Source organism: Dufourea novaeangliae, unplaced genomic scaffold (genome assembly GCF_001272555.1).
Source record: "Dufourea novaeangliae isolate 0120121106 unplaced genomic scaffold, ASM127255v1 scaffold221, whole genome shotgun sequence".
NCBI lineage: Eukaryota > Metazoa > Arthropoda > Insecta > Hymenoptera > Halictidae > Dufourea > Dufourea novaeangliae.
The window spans coordinates 2,702,015-2,724,014 of record NW_015374115.1 but is presented as its reverse complement, the minus strand read 5'-3'; the positions used below and the strand labels follow the sequence as shown (position 1 = coordinate 2,724,014).

Here is a 22,000-nt window from a genome sequence, read left to right as displayed (position 1 = left end):
CATACGCCGTTACCTTCTGCCGAGTAAATTTTATCGAATTCGGTGATCCCTCAGCTTCGGTGGAGAACGGGGACAGGGAAACCGTAATATGTATCACACGGTGCACTACGCACGCAGAAGCGGAAAACGACGGCGACACTTGCCACGTCGAATCAACGGCCGATCGACGGATTTTAAATTCTGTTCCGTCGGTTGTAACGAGGTTCCTTCGTATCACCGCTGAACACACACCGTCCGACAATATGATGAATTATTTGAACTGTGAAATCAAAATAATAGAGGATTATTTGTTTAATATGTTTAGGACGAGCGGTTACTTGATCGGATGTCGTTGCCGTTCGAGCCGTTTACAGGCCAAAGTGACTAATTATGTTACTCCACTTTTTGAATTTTAAAAAACTTTTTAGTGCCACGTGATTGATGCTTAACTTTTTATACTTAAAATAAAACTTAATGTATTAGGTGTACCAATAGTAGTCCACTTTTTTTTTAAATTATTGGGCGATATATTTTGAACTAAATATATCTTCCTGATTTCTGATTGAAAATGGTGTCGAATGTTGGAAAATCATTATGAAAATAAATGATACATACGCTTAACTTCTATAATAATATATCACTTATTTGGTATACATAATTTAAATATTTATAAAAATTATTCTTGGCCCTATTATCCACAAGAAACTAGTTAAGCAAAGATGTGGATGATAAAAATATTTCAATTTTGATTAATCATTCTCTGCGGTTACCAATATTATTCATTTTTATAGATTCTCTACACAAGTATATAATTAAGCCATTGAAGATGAGCTGAAACGTTGGATACAAAAGAATAGTTCGCAAACTCACGTTTGTTAAAATTAAATTTTTCTTTCTATGAATTGTATTAACCAACATTCTTCGTGCAATGTACGATGGTAATATTAATGTATGCTGCAACAACGCCAGTTATATTCTTAGCGACAGAGATCTGTGAGTACTCTTCCAACAAAAATCGTTGATTTCATCGTTACTTGTGTGCACACTCGGTATTATAAACGAAATAACCAACATAATCCTATATCCCGCAACGGACAATTAATTTTTAACTTCTCCGAACGAAATAAACTCACTTTTATATCAGATATTCCATTATCCTCTCGATTCATTCACCGGTCGTCCGTAAAAGATCATAAAACGACTACAAATGGGTGTTAAAACAAACGCCCCCGTCGGAATTTAATGTTATACCCGGCTCAATAGAAATAAACTGCACAATTCGGTGGATTGTTTTGTCCATACAATTTATTCTCCAACCGCGAAATTCAAATATAAAATACTATTCGAATTTATACAATGTAATCGCCCATGTTAAAATAGTAACTCGGAATAATTAACAACGCATATATGAACACGAGACCGCGTGCACGTTGCGAAAAACATTGAAATTTACAAACCGTTGGGAGGACTGGGATGGGGGGGGGGGGGGAGGGAATATACGCAAAAATACGTTTTTCTCCTGTGAATAAAATCATTAGCATCCCCGCGAATTATGAACCTCATTTGAATTCGATGCACGGTATAATGCACACAGGTTTCAAGAGATTCCTCGATATTCGCGACGATATATATTATATTTCTCGTGGTTTCTCCATTCTCTCCATCGTTCTCTATATATAATTCATTTAGTAAGCTTCGACGCGAGCGAACCGCGAGTCGCATATAAAAATACCGCTAAATATACGAAATACATTGTTTTAAGTTTAAAAAAAAAGAAAGAAAAAAGATAGGCGGGAATAAATTCGATCAAACTCCATTCCGTCGATTCCAATTTCCAATAAAAACTTTTCTCGAAATTCTGTTTTCACGGGACGTAAATCGATTAATTGTTTCGTCGATTCTATACACGCAAAAACAGATTTTTCGAAATCACGAAAATTAACTCCTCAAGCAGAGATGACTCGTCTCATAAAACGACTACCCTGCTTATCGTTTTTAATAACTAGACTCCCGATGTTCATGGAAATATAAATATTTACGGGCTAATTGACAGGAACTGAATTCAAACAGAAATTTGTTTACTTGATTTGCTGTTCTATCAGATTCCGTAGTAAAAAAGAAATCTTCTAAAGCTTCATCAATTTCTAAACAATCGTATCGTCTATAAATGCGTAAAATCAGTAATTTACTAATAACCATTTTGAATGTTATTCTTCCTAATCGTTTTAGAAATAGCGTGGCACTTATTGAAGCATACTCAAAAGCTTCCGAAATTCTCCGCCAGGTAGTGCTAGTAAAAGAAAAATTCGAATTCATCTCCGAGAACGAGTGGTCTGTAGTTAACGAGTTAATTGAGTTAAAAGAACCATTGGAAGTACAGATGGGGTACGGTTCAACCCCAATGGGGGAATCCTGATGGTTCTCGAGCACAAGAATTCTAAGCAATATTCGTGTCCTAGTGTAAAAAAAAAAAAATTTTACTAATTGCACATCCGAAGAGTACGAATCGCACGGACAAGGGAGTGGCGTGTTCCCTGGTTAGAATTTAAACCAGATCTCAGTTGGTCCTCGTGACGTGTACGATTCGCACGTCCGAAAAGTGTTCTAATTGAATCCTTCACGTCCACCGAAAGATTTCGACAGACGGTCGCCCGCCGGAGCGAAGTTTTCGACGTCGTCGTTCGGGAGACTCTTTCGCGGAGGCGAAGGAGGACTAAAGAAAAAAAAAGGGCTAGGAAGAGAGGAATTGGATTCTTCATCAATCGAGATCGGGGAGGCCGCCGTTGGAGCTGAAGCTGTCCCTGGAATCCTTTTGGGTTCGCTCGTAATGGCTGCCCGGCGAGGTGTCCTTCAGACGGTTCTCGAAATTCAGGAAGTCTGGGTCGCACGGGCTGCAGGCCTGCATCGATTGGGAAAAGATTCTTTGTTTCAGCGGTCTGCGAACAGTTGTTATTATACTATCGAATCTTTGAGCGTTCACACTGTTTCTTGGCGCAGAGTGACCCATTTTAATATTTACTGTTATCTGTTAATCTGTAACTGTTAATAAGCGTTTCTGATGGACTTGTATGCGCTGAATACGAATCTGCAATCTGTTTTTTACTAGCATGTTCAGTTTTTGAAAAAGAAAGTAATTTTAAATTCCGTTTCAATTCCGTTGACAAGACTTATGACCATCGTAAGATGCTCCCTCAAGACAAAGTAAGTTCCATATGAAAGTAATTAAGTATAATTGTAGACTAAAATGAGTCACCCTGTATATTATATAATTTCTATCTTGTTAGATCTAGGTAACAATAGCATAGATTATATTTATCTACCTCATGAAACAAATAATTTATTTTCATTAAAATAATCTGTAGATGTATATTAGATGTATCAATAACTGGATTACCGTTAAAGTGGGATGGAACTTTCATTTTTTGTTTTTAAGTGAATAGAATTTTCAAGAAAATTGTGCATTTTAAATATTAAACGTAATACGAAAATAATGTAAAATCAAATACAATGTCATTTTCCTCCATTGCAAAGTGGGGTTGTGTATTGAAGATATAAATATTGAAGATGTAAAAATATATATTTCCTCATTGTCTGCGTGTAAATAATAGAACTATTTGTTTGTTGCTACTGTAGAGACTTTCGAAGCTGTAAGGCAACATGGCGTTAAAATATCGCCATTGATCGTAAATATTTGACATTGTGTTTATTCCATGTTCATCCTAAAAAGAAAACCTCGATAAAAAATTTCCGTTGAATTTCTATCTTCATGAATTAGTTTATTAAGTACCCATAAACAACCTCGGCCTGGTAATTGTAGAATGTCTTTACCTGAAGCAAGAAACTATCGGGACCGCCATTTTCTGAGATTTGCCTATCCAAACGGGGCGATGAAATCACCGTGCTATCCGCGCTATTGCATAGCCCTCCGGCGTTGTTCATCATCTTTCAAAAACAATAATAAATTTGTTTAAACTACTTAGTAATAGTCAATGTTCACTAACAACTGTAATAATTATGAATACTTTCAAAAATGCAAGCAAAAATTATTAATGCATTAATTATGAATACCATAAAATTATTTCACATCGTATTGTATCCATCGCAACAACATCAAAAATATTAAACACTTTCTAGAATTCTCAGAATACTTCAGAAAATCCATTCATACGCGGCAGTTGCATCAACCAAACTGATTTAATAAATCAACTCTTACGAAACGTTAAATTACAACCAAAGTAGCAGATTCATTGTAACAAAATGTACAGTTCGATTTTATGACGATTAAAATTTGTCCAGAAGATAATTTAGCAAAATTGTAGTGAACAAATAGAATCTGTTACCAGCTTAGTTTTCTCTTCGACGACTTCTACAACGCTGCCGTCCTCTGTGCTGGTAATAATGCCAGTGCCCAACTTCTTCCCCAAAATTTTCACTTCCTTCCTGCATCCGCCGGAAGTGTTCACGATGTTGGTATCGCAACCGTTCGTGTTCGCAGCGGTGTTCTTCAAAAACTGCTCGTACGGACTGAGCAGCTTCATGTCTGAATACTGGGTCGCCATGATCTCTTGAGTATGGTTCTTCGGGCCCAAGATTTTCACTTCGCCCAGTCCGGCGAACAGTTTCGACGACGTCAAACAATTCGTTTTATTATCCAAGACCTTCGTGTGAAATTCCAGCATAGAAGTGAAATATTAATTTCGAACTATTTAAATACATATATTAGATATACCAATAAGTAATCCAACATTTGTCTCAATTACCAGGCGGCATATTTTACCTTGAAAATATCTTTCCCAACATCCATTGAGAAAAAAACGTATTATGTTGAAAAATTATTGTGAACACAAATAATACCAATTTCGCCGAATAATAATAAATTATTTATTGGTACACCTAATATTTCTGAAACATTTATTCGATTTTTTAACGCGTCAACCTAGAAGTACTTACACCAGTTTCCATATTCATTACACTCGCAGCAAGTAAAACCAAACCTTAATAGTATTATAATAATTTGAAAAATAGGATAGAAATACGAAGATCTTAAGTAATATGGAATAGAAAAAATTTAATTGTTTTGAATAATGAATTATTACCTTCGAAGTTTGATGAGACGCTCCAAGAATTTTCATGTCCGATTGGCTAATGGGTATCAGACCGCTATCGGATTCACCGTCGTCGAATACGTTTGGTAATTTCATCTTGCTCTCATAAACGGAGTGATGTTCATCCATTGTTGAACTACCGAGAATGTTGAGATCCTCGGTTAAGCTATTGTTGCTCTTCAAATACGGAAGTGTTTCACTTAGGATTGACAAGGAGGGATGGTTTTTCAATAACAAAGACGACATCGAAGGTTGTGTGGTCGTTGATAAAGTGGATATCTCGCTTCGATGACTGAGAATGTTCGTTAACTCTTGCTGACTCGAGGGTACTCCTATACCTGTTGTAAAATTCAACAAATTCGTATTTCGGAAGCTTCGTAAATTATAGATCTGGTACAATAATATTTACAGGGTGATCTGAAAAAAGATCGAATAACTTGCAAATAAAAACACTACTGACAGACCACGATGATTAAGTCCACTTTTACTCCAAGCACTGTCTAAACTCTAATTTCTTTATGATTACCTTCTTTATATTGTGGGGCTGAAAAATTGCCCATTCTATGTATATAAGGACTACTATATCTTATGAATACTACACATCATATTGTTTGATCTTCATTTTGATCACTCTGCATACCCAGTTCTACAATGTAAGTCTACCAAAAATAATATATCTTGAACACGTAAAAGGTGAACGACGTACACAAAAAACTCAATGAAATATTACTTTCGTCGTCGTGTTCACTGACGGCGACACCGGCGTCCATGGACAACGATTTCGAGCCGAGGATCAGGTCATCGATTTTCGGCTGGGAGAGGAAGCTGATGCCATCGACGAAACGATCGTCGAGGCTCTTGCTGTCGAGAATACGTATGTCTTTGTCCTCGAGGATCTCGATACTGTCCATCGGTATGTGTTTCTGCGCGGACGTCGTGTCAAGTACCATGATCTGATTATCCGGGTCCCCGATGATGACTTCCCCGTTGCCTCGCATGTTCACCACATTGATCGCGTCCGCTTCGTCGCCGTCAAGGATCGTCACGTCGTGCGCGTTCTGCGCCATCAAGTCACGGGCCTCGCTGTTCGTCATCACCTGCAACCAATAATCGATAATAAAAATACAGTAAATAAAAAGAACGAAGCTAACTTTAACTATCGCAAAAGTGTTTCTCTTTTGGAAAAATCATGCTGGACCTTCAAATCATCGCGAAGCCATTATTTGCTTCATAATAACTGATCAGAAATCTATATATTAGATGTATCAATTAGTGGACTGCGGATTTTCTTGTAAAATGAATTCTTATGAAGTGATCCGTATAAACAAGAATTTAAGGCTTAAAGGCGCCTCAGACCTAAAACAGCCGTAAAATGGACGTATTCAAGGCGTCATGTGCTATCTGGAAAGGTGGAGCATTATTTCCTACATTAATTATCTCGTTGAGTTAATACTAACATAGAAACCTCGTTGTATATGATGAAACTTTCGTCTCTCGTTGTATTTCACAGAACCCTATAAGCTATAAAATCCACAGTCTACCAGCTTTAGAGCTGCTTATGACGAACTTTGACGCCATGTTTCCAGCCGATATTGAATTTTCCAAATGAGTGACACTTGTTTCAGTTCTTAGGAGATCGAGCTCTGTCATTTCCTTCCGTTATTGTTCCAAATTAATTTAAAATCTTGTTAATGTTATCCCATTAACTTTGAAAACACGAAAAGTGAAAAACAGAGATATCAGGGACCACCTGCTAAGGTTTCTATCGCGAGTACAGGCCACATCGGTCAGAGATAAATACGAAAATCACGATCGATCCAGTTCATCACCTCGTAACGACCGTCCTCGGTGGCGCGCACGAATTGTATGCCGCCCTGGGCGGCCAGTTCCAGCAACTCGTTGCAATCCTCCATCGACGAGGACACAACAGTACCATTCTGGCGATCCGGCTCGTTTCTGGCTGGCTCGCCGTACGTGAACTGGGAGTCCAATGCCGTGACCAGGCTCTCTGTCGACAATACAACCCCCGAATAAAGACCACATTGCCAGCGACGATGGTGTTGAAAAACATCGCCGGATTTAACGAGCCAATTATAAGCGATTCCCGACGACACCGGGCGCGAATGTATCGCGATCGGAATCATCGTGCTCGCGACAACGATTGTGAAATGATTAGACCACTGTGGCTCGAATCCATTGCACGCGCGCGTTCACTGTTCCGTGATCTATTTGCGGATAGAGCGATTTCACACGAGGATCGGTGAACCACGCGTTAGTGGTGCGCGTTAAATATTGGCCACGTGTGATTAATTTGAAACTGTGGAATATTGAAATCTGGAATTCTTGAAATTTGAAATTTTGGGGTATAGTTCAATAGGTTTCGAAAGGATTTTAAGGTGAGAAATTAGTAGTTTGGACTGGTCTTTAGTGTTTGCGGATTGGTGGACTAAATGTGGTTTGCTTGTAGAGTTAGTCGATTGAGGATTGGAACGGACTGAAATAATAGAAATTGAATGTGAAAAAGTTAGCTATATCGCTTGAGGTCTCGAATTTTTATGAAGATAGTCGTCTATGAAAAGTAACTTATGTGTACCAAATCTAAATGACAGTTGTTTGTATTTGGTCCCTTGTCAAGATTAGTGTATATTTCAGAAATATGATTTTGAAATACAGTATAAAAAAAATGTATATAGGATCAAATAGATCCAAGCACCTTTAGTGACATTAATTTGTTTTTACATATCGGCTCATCCTCCAGCTTTGGGTCGTGTAGCTCATCGTGAGACGTACTATGTAATATGGACAAATAAATGAGGTGATGTGTGAACAAGATTTATTTCAATTACTGCATGCAGAATCATGTATGTATGCACTTTCTTATACCACTCGTTCCTAGAAGGCTTATTTGTGATTATTCTTAGGAAGGTAGCACCTACCGTGTTCGTTTTCAGGTCCAGGTGGTTCAATGATGAAATTTATTTTTCCATCTGGATCAACGTTCTGGATAACAGTGGCTACCACAGGCACCTTTATCTGAACAGCTTTGATCCTGTCCTGATCCGACGTGATCGTCGGACTCAGAGTCATTTTTCCCGCCATTCGTAAATCTTCGGCCGTCGCGGGCGTCAGGATCTAGAACAGTTGACAAGGCTTTGCAATATTGATTTTCGACGAAACAATAATCAAAACTGTCGAAAGCGTTTCGATAAGTGGACCTTGACATATATTAAATATATTTTATGTTTAATTCTGAATTATACTCAATTTTTCGTCGCAGACAGCACAGATCTTTCTTTATAAAGTACTATGAGTAAATAATTATTTGTTTCTTAATTTATATACCAGACCATATCGCAAACCACGTCGTTTTTTCTGTTACATTCAGTAAGCAAATGCATAATAAATTACTGAAGAAGAAATTGATAATGATTGCAAAAGTGAAATATGGTTATAGAAATGTCAATGTATTGATGATAAAAAGTAGCCACGGTAGGCTCGAAATTAATTTTAGGAACCACTGGTTGTTATTCTACATTTCATTCTACATTAACAACTATAAAAGTTCCGCTAAGTTATTATTTATAATAGATGAATTGTGATGCAAAATCGGTTTAATGAGAGTTAAAAAGGAAGAGTTGAACAAGAAAAGAATTTTACATTTTTGTGAGTTCCAGTTGGTGAAACTTTCACGAGTACCGGAATTCCCTTGGCAGGCTTGAAGAGGGCAAACGGCGTTTGACCTTCGAGTAGCGCTATATCCATCGCTTTCGTGTCGATTTTGTCGATCACCACGGATTCCATTACATCGGACTTTCCAGAAATAGTTCGTAATTTTTTATTATTACACATATTTTCAACACTTATTACATTAAAATATTCTGCAACGAATCGAATTGTTGTAAAGGTTGGTAATCATACATTCATTCAGTTAATTCGTATCAATTCATTGTAATATTTATATATTTATATATTCAACAACCACTATTATAAATGGACTGATATTTGATTAATTAGTATTGTAAATTTTTGTAATGATCACTATATCTCCGGAACAACACGATTCTTTGCTATTTCTGATACTATTTTCGAAATATCATTAACAATTGTTAAGGACTACTTTTCGAAAGTTCAGTTAATATCAACTACTAGTTGAAGATAATTCAAGTAAATACTTGATCTGATAATTGATAATTCAAGTAAATACTTGATCTGATAATTAATAATTCAAGTAAATACTTGATTTGATAATTGATAATTCAGGTGAGTTACTAACCGCAAGTAATGGATCCTTGTCCCTAATTTCGATGGCATGGTTACGATCACCATTCGGTAGTTGAACGATCCTCACATTTTTACTGAAAATGAATTTTCTTCTAGTGTACAGAATGCGCGTAAAAAATATTGTTAAATGAAATAAACAGAACAATTTCACTCAAAGCGAACATACAAAATAAACATGCTTTCTCTTAAAAGTATAAAAAGTATATAAACAAAAAATTCAATTGAAGCCAGTTTCAGTCACAGATTAATATTTAAATACCAATGAAAATAAATATTGGCGTCAGAAACTTTAAGGTGTGATTCTACATATCAAAATAAAAAAAAAATATGGAATAACAAAATTCTTTTGAAGGCTTCCTTTTCGAGTTATTAAGAGTCATAAATTGGGGTCATAAACTCCTGAAAAAAAAAATATGTCTGTACTTCTTACAATAGCCAAACATGTGTTAGGTACCTTTCCCTTGGGACAATCCCAACATCAGCAGTTAATTCGGGACCATTGGTAACCGTGCGGAATAACAGGTAATATTTCAACCACTCCTTGTTTACATATTTTTATTACCTTTCTGTTCTTGGGATTTCATGGGATTCGAGTAACGTTTCCTTAGTTCGATGTCGGTCGTCAACGCGTACACATCTAGTGGTCCCAAAAGTAGTCTTCGAATGTTTTGTGAATAGTATTAATTTAATTTATTTAGGAAGTTTTAGCTTAATTTAGTTTAGTTTTAGTTCAGTGCTCTGATGTCGCTTAATTATAATTAAATATCGTGCAACGATTCGCGTGTGCTTTTTTAAATAAATTATTGCAAGAAGATAGTCCAGGCTCCAGTGCAGATAGTACACATCACTTTTTTTCGACTAGAAGGTAAAAATGTACCTTTTTTAAGTGACGTCAATGTACGTGTCGACACTATCGTGCGCTGGCCCGACTCTGTAACTGATAATAACTCGAAAACTAAGCCTTGAAAACAATTTCGTCATTCTTGATTTTCATTTTATTTCGAGATGTAGAATCACCCCTTGAAGTTTCTAACTCAACCTCCGTATAAATCAAAATACTATCCACGAGAATTCACTTCTAATTCTGCAAATGTCCACACTCTTTATCATTCCACAAAAAAAAAACAATCGAAGAAACTCTCGAATAATAACAGCCATACTCAAACGGCCATTTTAGTAGTACAAAGCCACTGTCAGGACAAGCTCTCCCGTAGAATCTGCCTGAAAGATCAAGACTGATCAATTCGCTCGAAATGATGTAGGAGAGAACGGTTTTGGGGGGGCGTCAGGCAATCGCTGTTTCGAAAGATCAACATTCAGGCCGCGTGTTCATTCATCCAGGCGGAAAGGGCTGTCTGTCACGGGGCAAATTAAAGCGACGTCTACCTACTTTCTTATGATGTTCGGATCGTTCATTTCGGGCTGCGCGGTGGTCGGGTGCCGATACTTTATGCCGTGCTTGTACTCCTCGTGCGATCTCAAAGAGAATCGACGCGGAAACTCTTTGCCGCAGATTCCGCACACGTACTGCATTTTCTCCGCGTGTGCATGCGCTTTGACCTTGTGGCAGACCAAATTCGACATCTGATTGAAGCCTTTGCCGCAAAGCTCGCATTTGTACGGCCGTTCGTTCGTGTGGGTAAACACGTGGTTCCTCAAATTGCCTAACAACGAAACAGTGGTGCGAATCATTAAAAGCTTGTTGTCTCGTTCGCAGAAGTATTATTCGTTGATATCTTTTGCACAGAACTTTTTGGGTATATACATACAGGGTGATAAAAAAAAACAGTTCGTAACTTCTAGGAGAAATTATATTCGTCAAATGATGAAAATGAAGTCCTAATAAACATGGGTCAAAACATTAATATTTTCAGAGTTATAAACCATTTTTTTTTTTCGTTTAAGAGGACCGAGTTTCTTAAAAAAAAAAAGAGAATGGATTACCTTCTCAGTTCTTTTTGTGGTTACAGGATGTTTATTTTTTTTCAATTCTGCAGTTTCGCGACTTTATCATTGGAACGACCATATAATTTCAACACCAATTTTAAGATAAAATTCAGAATAAAGAAAAACCGGACTACTCATTCGATTCACGATTAATTCGCGTGTTGAGAGATTGATTTACTTCTTTTATTGAAAGTTCGGTTCTGTACGTTTGTAGACGATGCATTTGTCTGGTTACTCGATTATTATGACTGCATAATATTCCAATTACCAGTAATTATATATTAGACAGTGGACAGTTATGCAAATACAAATGAATGAGTCTGTTCCATTATTATTAGACATAAGCAGAAGACAGATATTTCGATTATAACGAAACAATTACATACACATACTATAATAATTACCTTTTTGATGAAATCCTTTTCCGCAAACCTGACACTTGTGCGGTTTATGTTCCGAGTGCGTTTTCCGATGGGAGATCAACGTAGACACTCTGAAAAAATCAAACCAATAAACAATCCATAAAGCATTAAAAAAAATTACACAACAGGCAATAATATTTCTCATCGATAACAAACATTTCAATATCTTTAATAATTTTATATCACATCCACATCGTCGAATAAAAAAAAAAACAAATCTACAGCGTTCGTGACCGCGTCAGTTTCATGCCCATCCCGTCGTCATAATACATTTAAATAGACTCATTTGAAAAGCACGCTTTATTACGACTAATTTACAAAAAGACAGAAAAACGTTCGCGCTCGTTAAAAACGTTCGTCCTCGCTGGTCCCCGTGATATCGCGCGCGCGTTCGCAATTTCGCCGCGATTCAAAACGCTAATGACCAGACCTGGGAGCTCGAGCGCACACCCCGCGTGTAATTAGTTTTTTTTTTCTCTCTCCCTGACTGTCGTTGGGAGGGAGATTGTAGCTTTAATTTCTATATACGCGGTTTCTTTTCGTCGAGAACGCTTCAAACGAACGCCCGAAACACGCTGCAGAAACGGAAACCGAGAAACGGAACGACCAAAGAGGTGGAAACACGGTATCGACACGGTATCCCACACAAAAACTCGAAAGTTTACCGCGAGAACAATTCATGAAAGGTGGAATCGCGTGTGTATCGATTCCGTTTGCTGACCTGTTGAAAGTTTTCTTGCAAAATTCGCAAACGTACGGCCGCGCGTCGCTGTGTATCGCCTTGTGCTGGCTCAGTGTCGATAACTGCCGGAAAGCTTTGCCGCAAGCCTCGCATTTAAAGTTCCTCTCATCGGTGTGGGTCGGCAAATGTCTCATCAGTGTGTACTGATGCCGGAACTCCTTGGAACCTAGCCGGAATATTAAGATTCGAGTAACTTCTAAATATAATTTTCTAAATTATTTTAGAACGTATGAATGTAATTTCCACGTCGACGCATATGTAAATTCTACGCACGCAAGAGTGTGAGCAAAAGCGGTGGTAGCAGCGTTACCTTCGATTAATTTTCTCACGCCCATTTTTAAAGTGACCACACTGTTTAATATTTTCCCATAAAGCGGATACATAGGACTGTATTCTCATTCTTTTTCAAATTTTTTAACAGTACCCAGCTATTGGGTCATTCCACGCGAAATCGAATACTTTTTGGAGTAACATTTCGAATCTTTTTTAATAAAAATTGTTGATTCTACAACTGTTTGAAATATAGTGTCAACCGTTTCCTAATACATCATAAAATGAGTGTTGGAAATTTCAACGCAAGCGTCGTATAAACACGACCGAATGCCCAGATAGCTACTGCACTGTTTACGTTAAGACGAGCGCAGTAACGGGCCCTGACAACACCGCGCCCCGGATATATCGTAATTGGGTTATACCATCATTGTTTTTACGCGAGTTTTCTTGGCTCCTTAATTTTCTGTTGTTCTTACATGAGCTTTGTAGGTGCTTATAGTGGAGACATAAGAGTACCTAATAAAAATAATTCCAGTTAAAGAAAATATTTATAATTAAACACAGATAAATGATTAAAAAATATCTATTTTGTTAACTGAAATAATTTTGATTAAGTATTCTTATGTCTCCACTGTAAGCACCCACAATGCTCATAAAAATCAGTTCCTTAGTTTCACAATTACAATTTATTGAAAAAAGGTTGACACTGTATTTCGAACAGTTTGTAAAATTTTTCTAAATTTATAAACATCCATCGAGATGTCTTTATATACCGCTAAAGACTAACATATCGAAGTTTCAACAAAATCAGAAATAATACTCCATAAAGTATCCGATTTCACGTAGCCGTAGATGACACAGGCCTTTGGTGTCGCGATGTTGACCCATCGACAGATTATAACACCGATGGCGGCTACTCTGGCGTCTCGAGCAAGAGAATCATTCCGTATTTCGGTAGAGTCGAAAAGTGATATCAGACGACACTGGGGCAAGAGGGGTACTCCCCTCGTCCTTCGCGTAAATCCGCTTATGACGGTCCCGCCGGCCAATGGTTGACACCCTGAGACGCTGCGTCATTACTTTGAAGTTCGTCGTTCGCTCGCGCTACCACTTTACAGTGCGATCATCTCACTTCAATACTGAAAAAGCAGGCTGCCTGCTTTGTCGGTTCTCGCTGTCTCTGTCCCCCTCGTAGTCTTCTCAGTAGGGGTAGCTTGCGGCTTCTTAAGGCGCAATTTCCTATAAATAATCCACCGCGTGCGTCTCTACGTTTAAACGAAATGTGATCTTATCCTGTCCTCAATTCCATTATCTTGGACGTGAAACCATCTGACAAAACGTCTGCCTCAGACATATGACGCACGCGTTTGATACTTATATTATATCGTAGTAGGTCCCTTTAAACCACGGTCGTATATACACAGGTCAGGAAACTCCTTGTGGAGCGGGTGATCCTTTAAAATAGCCAGGTGTGCTTTCAAAATTTACCACGAAGCGAGGACAATGTACTAACGACTACGGTCGTTATATACAGAGTTGAGAATAATAATTAATACACTCGCCACATCATGTGTAACTTGTATATCCCTGTGGCGTATGCGTCTTTTTTACTTTTAAAATATCTTAGCCTAAGTGTATACGACCGTGCATTAAATCTAATTAACTAATAATTATTAAATATTAATTAATTAATAATTAAAATCCTTAATGCAGAATATAGATTTCTCTCTGATAGAAATATTTTCATAAAAATCTATATTTGCATTAATATCCCCGGGCTAAGAGATCGAAGCCAGTATTTAGAGAATTCAACGTGAGGTCTCTATAAACGCGATACATGATTCAAGAAATTATATGGGGGGATACTGTAGTGTATGTGGTTGTTACGTAAACCCCTGAGAAGAACTTCCAAGAATCTACTTAATAGTCCAGTCCTCCAAAGTAGAACTATCAAATCGTCAAGTGTAACGTGCAAGTTACCAGAACAAAGACTAATCAAAACGTTACAGGTGTTCATTATTTAACCCCTTCACAGTGTAGTACAAGAGAGACTCGAGGAACATCAAGTACGGAACTATGTACGTAGTCTAATAGAAACTTTGTCAAGGCGTCATATATACATAGAACTGTTTAGTTTAACAAAAATTTGGCAAGTCCATGGGAATCGATAATTCCCAGGTTTGACAGAATAGTTTTAGTCTCGATTATATTTTGGAGTTTTCTTTGTACTAGTCATTTTATTACACTGTGAAAGGTTTGAAAAGTGAAATTTCGTTAACTAGATTTAACAGAAACGTAGTAAACTAGGAAAGGTACACTATGAATTTGATTTGATTCCATATTCGTGCCACTCACAGATTCCGCACTCCCATATTTTCAGAGTCTTCCCGTCCCGTTTCAGGTACTTGACAAAATGAAGTTTCGATCTCGGGTCATCTTTGTCGATCAGTTGAGTGGAAGACGAGGATGGCCCTTCGATCACCGGGTGCGAGTAGACCATAACATTATCCTCCGGTGCATTGACATTTTGATCTAGGATCTAAATAATTTTGTAAACAAATCCATGTCAATTGAAAATTGTTATTATGATTCTTAGTGTTTCAATACGGACCTTATACTTAAACGCATCTTTCCCGAGAAACTTTGCTACGCTGCCATCGATGTTGATTACTTCGGAGTCTATGGCAACGTCTAGATTCATGCAGTCATTCTAAACGGAAAAATAATAGATCGATTCAGAGTAGAAGTAGATTAATTCAATTGGAAAGGAATAATAAAATAATTAGAAAGTAATTATTTAATTCAATACATACAGTGAACAATAAGATTCATACCGAGAAAGTTGCATATTTAAATTTTAGTTACTGAGAATTCGATGGGATTGGTGATTACCTGAATCAACTGGTGGTCATTGGCGGAAGTCAAACCCGGCACGACAGTGATATCGTTCCTCCCGTCAGAGCCTGAAGTCTCTTCTTTCACGTAAACTTCGTAAACACTGATAATACGATATAACAAATTTAAAAGTAACAAACCATGCACTCAAAACAATTATAATACAATAAAAGTACCATCTCTGTAGTCGATGAGTGTAAACTTTCTATTATTCATTCAGTACTTCCATATTAAAGTTTCCAACTCCAATAGACGATAAATTGAAATTCACATAATTACTTGTATATTAGATAAATGGGAATGAAAGAGAAATTTTTCGATACCGTTCACGATTCTACCAGGTTCCAAAATGACAAAAGAACATCATTAAACTTTGTCAAAAGTACACTAGACCATAATTACCAACCACAGACTAATAATCACTATTCTACAAAAAATTGATGCTACTGTTTATATTATGAACATTCTGAAATGCATGAAACACACGATCTATTTAAGGAACAATTAAATTCAAAAGTATACTCATACAAAATTAGAATATTCCAGCGAAATCCCTAAGCTCTGTTATATTTTTTTTATACGTCAGAACGCGGTTTACTGTAATAGAAAGAAACAGAGGATTAAATCCAGGAATAGACCTGATTACGGTGTAATCACTTAGGTCTAACCCTGACCTAACTCTCGCCCCTAACCGGGATGCATGTTAATGTTTTAAGCTCACCTGATAACCTCGTCCTGGATGGGCCGAGGGAATTGCTCCTGCGGATCTTCGTACTGGCTCTCCCCTGCAAAGTGGAAGAGTGCTTTATGAAAATTACTTGTCTTTTCTCAGAGGTAATCATTTTGAATAGCTACCGCTCGCAAGGATAATTCGAAAAAAAGGGTCGCACTCCCGTCTCGCGGCCCGGATAAACTTGTCCTAATGAAAATATTTCTGAAGACGGTGGAAGGATTCTGGGAGGATTATAATTTTTCCAACAGGACATTCGGGTCTCCAAATAAAATTAGATTTATTTCCTCTTTAAATATTTTCTATGAAAAATAATTTTAAGAAACAGTTGTTATTTAGGGATAATTTCCAACTTTTTAAGACGAATGGTTCGGTTCTCCAAATGAAACAAGGATTATCTCCTCTTCGAATATTTGGTGTAATAAATAATTTTAAAAAAAGAATTGTTATACATGATATACAGTGTAATTGAAACACTGAATATTTGCTTCCAAATGAGCACCATAATTTTTTTCACGTATAAGATCAAATTAGCTAGATAATTTTGTTCTTTCACCTTTTTTAGTATCAGCGATTTTTAGAAAGCACTTGCGGAACAGCTCCGAACATTTTTATAATAAAGAGACCGAAATCTTCACAAAACCATTAGAAAATTTATTTACATATTTATTATTTGTTCAATTACTACTTTGGCGACGACAGGCAATTAAAGGCAATTACGATAATCGTTATGGTGAGCACTTTCGCAAATAACAGAGGTGACAATAGATCGTTACCTTGAACTTAAAAGCGTTAAAGAGTAATGATAATATTACACACGAGCGTAAAAGCGTTAAAGAGGAATGATAATATTACACACGATTATCACCGTTTCTAATGATTCAATTATATTTAATTATAACTCAACATTTAGTTCAAAATTATACTTAATCCTGTTATGTAATTTTTAAATTAATATTTAACTATTTAACTAATTAGTAGGACTGAGACATAACAAATTTAGTAGTACAATTATAGTGTTAAAGAGTCATATTAGAGATGGCATCGTTTTTCTTCTTAAAACTTTTCAAGTCCGGTAAAAGAAAATCTCATAATCTTTTAATAGGACGTTTTTACGATTCGTCTTGATTAAAGAGAAGACGATATTCTTGTATTTTACGGATTAGTCATTTTTGCACGTTCTTTTTTATTTAATAGTCCATTTCCAGCAGCCAACTAAAAGAATCCATAATGGACATGAATGAATAAAACGCGTTACTTATTTTATATTGATTAAAAGCTTGAATATCGGGCCACAATTTTTTTCCTCCCATTTTAAACTTAGATTCGAGGCTTTTAGATTCTTTAACGAATCGTCCTCTTCCATATAACTATAAAGAGAATATCAAACTATCAGAATTCATGATTGAATACAATTCTTTTCGTTACATTCAATTATATTCTTTTTCCTTCTTTAGAGATCATATATTTTTGAATACTCTAAATTATAATTTTTAATCGCCGTGCACCTTTTGGACCACATTAACCCAAAATCAAAGTTCTATTATTGTTTTCTTATTGCACAATCATGTGAATTCATGTTGCATGAATAGATATCAAACATATTTCCTGATTTGATGTAAACTTTGGTTCAATTAAATTTAAGGAGTTGATCAGGGAGATTAAATTCTATTGAAAAATTATTTGTCAATGTCAAATCTATTCTAAAATCTATAACAAAAAATTTGTTAATCCAAAAATGATAGTAAGTAAATATCACCAATTGATCAATATTCCCACAAGTATAGATTGAGACAGAAATATAAATTTAATAAGTGGATTATAAGTAGTTGAAGATTTAAATACAAAATTTAAGAATTTCTAAATGAATGGAATGATAATTTTCATTTGTTGAAAATGCATTATTAATGCATTGACTGAGATCCATAAATTGAGAGACACTGATTTAAATGCAACTGGGCAGACAGGTGTCACCTCATACAATGTATGACGATCGTCGAGGGGTCGAGCGACGATCCCTAGACAATGTTGTATCCACGCGGGCGAATATTTCTATAACTGGTTCCATCGGTTTCCTCAAATAACAAATTCAGCAAAGCATAGAATACGTACATAAAATAAAAGCCCAATAATTTAATGCCAAAGTTCGGTTTTTGCATTAAAAAAGAAGTGTGTTTTTTTAGCAACATCCAGAATTTTACTTTTGGGAGCCATGAATAAATATTAAAGCTCCGTTATGCTCTGAAATATTATGCAAATGCTTAAAAAATTCAAAAACGAGAATCTGATATATTTTCCAGGGTCTTAATTAATAACGTTGGAAATCATTCGTTTATTAATTTGATTTCAATCAATTGAATTTTAAATATGTATCTCTAGCATAATTATTGTATTTCTTTATATATGTATAAAATTTTCTGTAGGACAGCATTGTTTATAATTAATTCAGAAATCAAAACGAATATTAATCGCTATACGAAACTAATATGGAATAAAACTATTTCAATTGATGTAAACAGATCCACGAGTCACTGCACACCAAGGTTTTCGAATATAACAATAGCAAGCATTAAAAAATCTACTATATTTCTAAATACCGTAACAGAGAAAATACTGTAAAATCAACCATAAAAGCAACAAAATCACACACTCACAAAAACTGAGCACGTACGATATAAAGGACCCATATTGAAAATATGAAGAAAAAATTATTTTCTCTTTAAAATTATTAACTCTTTATCACAAACATAAAATATAAAAAGAAACTTACGTCTCCGAATATGTACACAGAAAAGTAAAGGTACCCACATTATCATAGATCCACAAAAATCCACTGTCGCTCATTTTCTGGTGCCAAAAATCAATTCTCGACACAACATAAATAAAATAATACACCAAAAAATCTCGCACTTCACAATAAAAAAAAAAGCATGGTTCACCCGAAAGGAAGCGATTCATGATCACTGAGCACGATTCGCGAGATACCAGATCGGGAATTTCGGGCGAAACGCATTATCGAATCGGTGGCCATTGCCATCGGGGGCTATCGGACTTGATGCGTCGAGGGTGCTAGAGCAAATCCTCGGTAAACGAGACGCGTAAAAAACTGTCAGGAACCGGATGGAATTTTCGTCTGGCCGGCGAAGCAGGACCGCGATCGGCAGAACTCCGACCCGTCCTCGCCTTTTTTTCCCGGCTGCTGTTTGCAAATAAACGAAAGCCGCCATTATCACAGCTCATTTTTCACGAACGGAGGCGCGACGTATCGCGGGGAACAGGTTTACATTTGTTCCTGGACCCGAACAGAAATTCGCGGCGTGGATCGGCGAACAGAGAGACGAGACGAGAGAAAAGAAGGTTGATATATATGTGTATTAATAATTTATTTTTTCTTTCTTTCGTTTATAGTCTGGTACTCACAGCCGTATCCTTGCAACAGGTTATTCTGGGACATTTCTTATCGTGAAACGTGTTCGTGTCGCCCTCCCGAAACCGAATCACTTTTTCCCACGTGGAGACGTCTCGCGGGCTAATTCGCGTGGATCGCCAACGAGGAATCGTTTGGGACGTTCACAAATCGGTACGCCCATATCGCCGCCAAACGGGCAACTTCGGAAACGACACACGCCAGTACCGTGCCTTTTATTCCGAAAGCCCTATTAACCTTTGACCCCTCACATCGATGTACGAATTTCTTGTACTTGCTTTTGTGTGATGTACGAATGTTTTTCTATTTGCTATTCGTGCTAACGGAATTTATTTTGAATTCTCTTTTTTTTTTGTGAAATAGGGAGGAAGGAAAAAGGAATTTGTTTATTATTCGAGACTTCCGTATTGCGTCGTTGACCACACATATTGTAGAAAGGATTTATTATTTATTAGTATAGATATTGTTTAATTGATACTTGCTTCCTGGGTTTAGAAGTTTTAGATACGATTGATCGAAGAGAACTGGAATTATGAACCAGAATATTATACCACGAAGCGTCTTGATTAAGTTGAACATTTATTGTATTTTCAACTTAATAAAACCATTCAGAAAAGAAACTAATTTCTGTCGAGTCCAATTCAGGTTCTTTTAACCCATTCAGGCGGTATTTTTTTAATATCTTCAAGACTATGATGTTATTATGTTTATTATTTTCGATAGTTAGTATGTTAAACTTCATGATTAAACCAATACTTGGAATAAATTTTTTTATTTCTTTTTATTTCTTTCTTTACAAATGAATAAAGTTATTACGAGTGAGACTCGGTTTTACATTTGGATCTGGTTACATGCTACGAGTCGGACTCGTTATTCCGTCGCAATGGGTTGAAGAATCTGAAGTATATTTTCAAGCATTGTGCGAACGAAGTGAACAATTTTCGATTACATAATCAGTAGTCTCCGTTTATAGTGCCATTTCATTCGAATTTCACAAAATTTCAGGAAACAATAAATAATGTTCAGTACTTAAATATTTGTTTTGCTTGAACATAAATTGAACGATACCTGCGGCTGAGAATGAATTACGACTTACCTTAGAATCAATTATGACTAACCTTAAAATCAATTACAATTTACCTTAGAATTAATTACGACTTACCTTAGAATCAATTACGACTTACCTTACAATCAATTACGACTTACCTTACGATAAACTTTCCGATTAAAAATTCCAACTTATTTTCGTGCAATTTAATAATAAGAAACCGCTGGTCCCGATTCGGAGGAACCGTTAATATTCCAAGAAACACCGAAATTCTCTCGTCCGATCGCCGAACCGCCCGGGAAGCCGTCTTCCATCGTCGAAGTCGCCGGAATTACCCCACCCTTTTCTGTTTTCGAATTCCGGTCAGGTACATCCACATCGCCTGTTCTCCAGCTCGCCGGTATGGTCTGCGGCATACTTGCCTGACTCAATTATTACTTGCTACTTCTTGTTACCTGCTGTTTAAGTTGCCTCAACCCTTTCCACCCCCACCCCACCCCCTTGTCCCCCTCGATCTCCAGCCGGCCTGCCCTCGTTCGCCCTCTGCGCTAACTACACCAATGAAGGGTTGTTCGCCGAGGACAAGCATCGTTCGTCGTCCTTTCTCATCGTGAGGCGTTTCAAACGCCGAGAAAAACAAGCGGAGTTAACCGTTGGGAAAAAAACTTCATTAATGATCGATTGGACAGGTATCCATTGTGAATTGATTTTCCGATTTCTGGTACATAGGGGAGGTTCGTGTACTCCGCGTGTCGGTGAACTTGGTTTATTTGTATAATGTAGTAAATATTATTTATATACTTTTTTTTTATGTATAATGTAGTTTTATCTGTATTTGATAGTAGGGTAAATGCACTAATGAGTGAACACTTGAGAAATCTTGTAACTATTAAAGTAAAGTAAAATTATAGTAATATTAATAGATATTTGACACATGAAAATTAAATTATGTTAATATCTATAGTTAATTATCGTTGAGTGCTTGAAGACTCGTCGGCCTGAGTATTCAAATGTCATCCCCACCACTGGGGAGTGAGTCCCTAGTGGAACCGGAATAATGGAAAGTGTCCTAAAATTATGTAAACTTCAGAATTCTCGCAAACAGTAGATAAAAATCGCTTTCGTTACCCCGTAATTTCATAAAAATATCA

At 36.7% G+C, this 22,000-nt stretch overlaps 1 protein-coding gene across 1 annotated transcript; it reads right to left on the bottom strand.

Moving 5' to 3' along the window:
- Window positions 1-2,737: 2,737 nt before the first annotated feature.
- LOC107191110 lies at window positions 2,738-19,828 on the bottom strand. The gene is made up of 17 exons (XM_015580064.1): window positions 19,795-19,828; window positions 16,366-16,429; window positions 15,642-15,747; window positions 15,361-15,459; window positions 15,105-15,288; window positions 12,456-12,642; window positions 11,717-11,805; window positions 10,756-11,029; window positions 9,358-9,439; window positions 8,742-8,894; window positions 8,021-8,216; window positions 6,914-7,092; window positions 5,815-6,181; window positions 5,076-5,422; window positions 4,320-4,637; window positions 3,808-3,921; window positions 2,738-2,878 (listed from the first exon to the last, which is right to left on the bottom strand). Exons 1-17 carry the CDS (start codon window positions 19,826-19,828, stop codon window positions 2,738-2,740), a joined length of 2,934 nt encoding a protein of 977 aa, XP_015435550.1.
- Window positions 19,829-22,000: the final 2,172 nt, after the last annotated feature.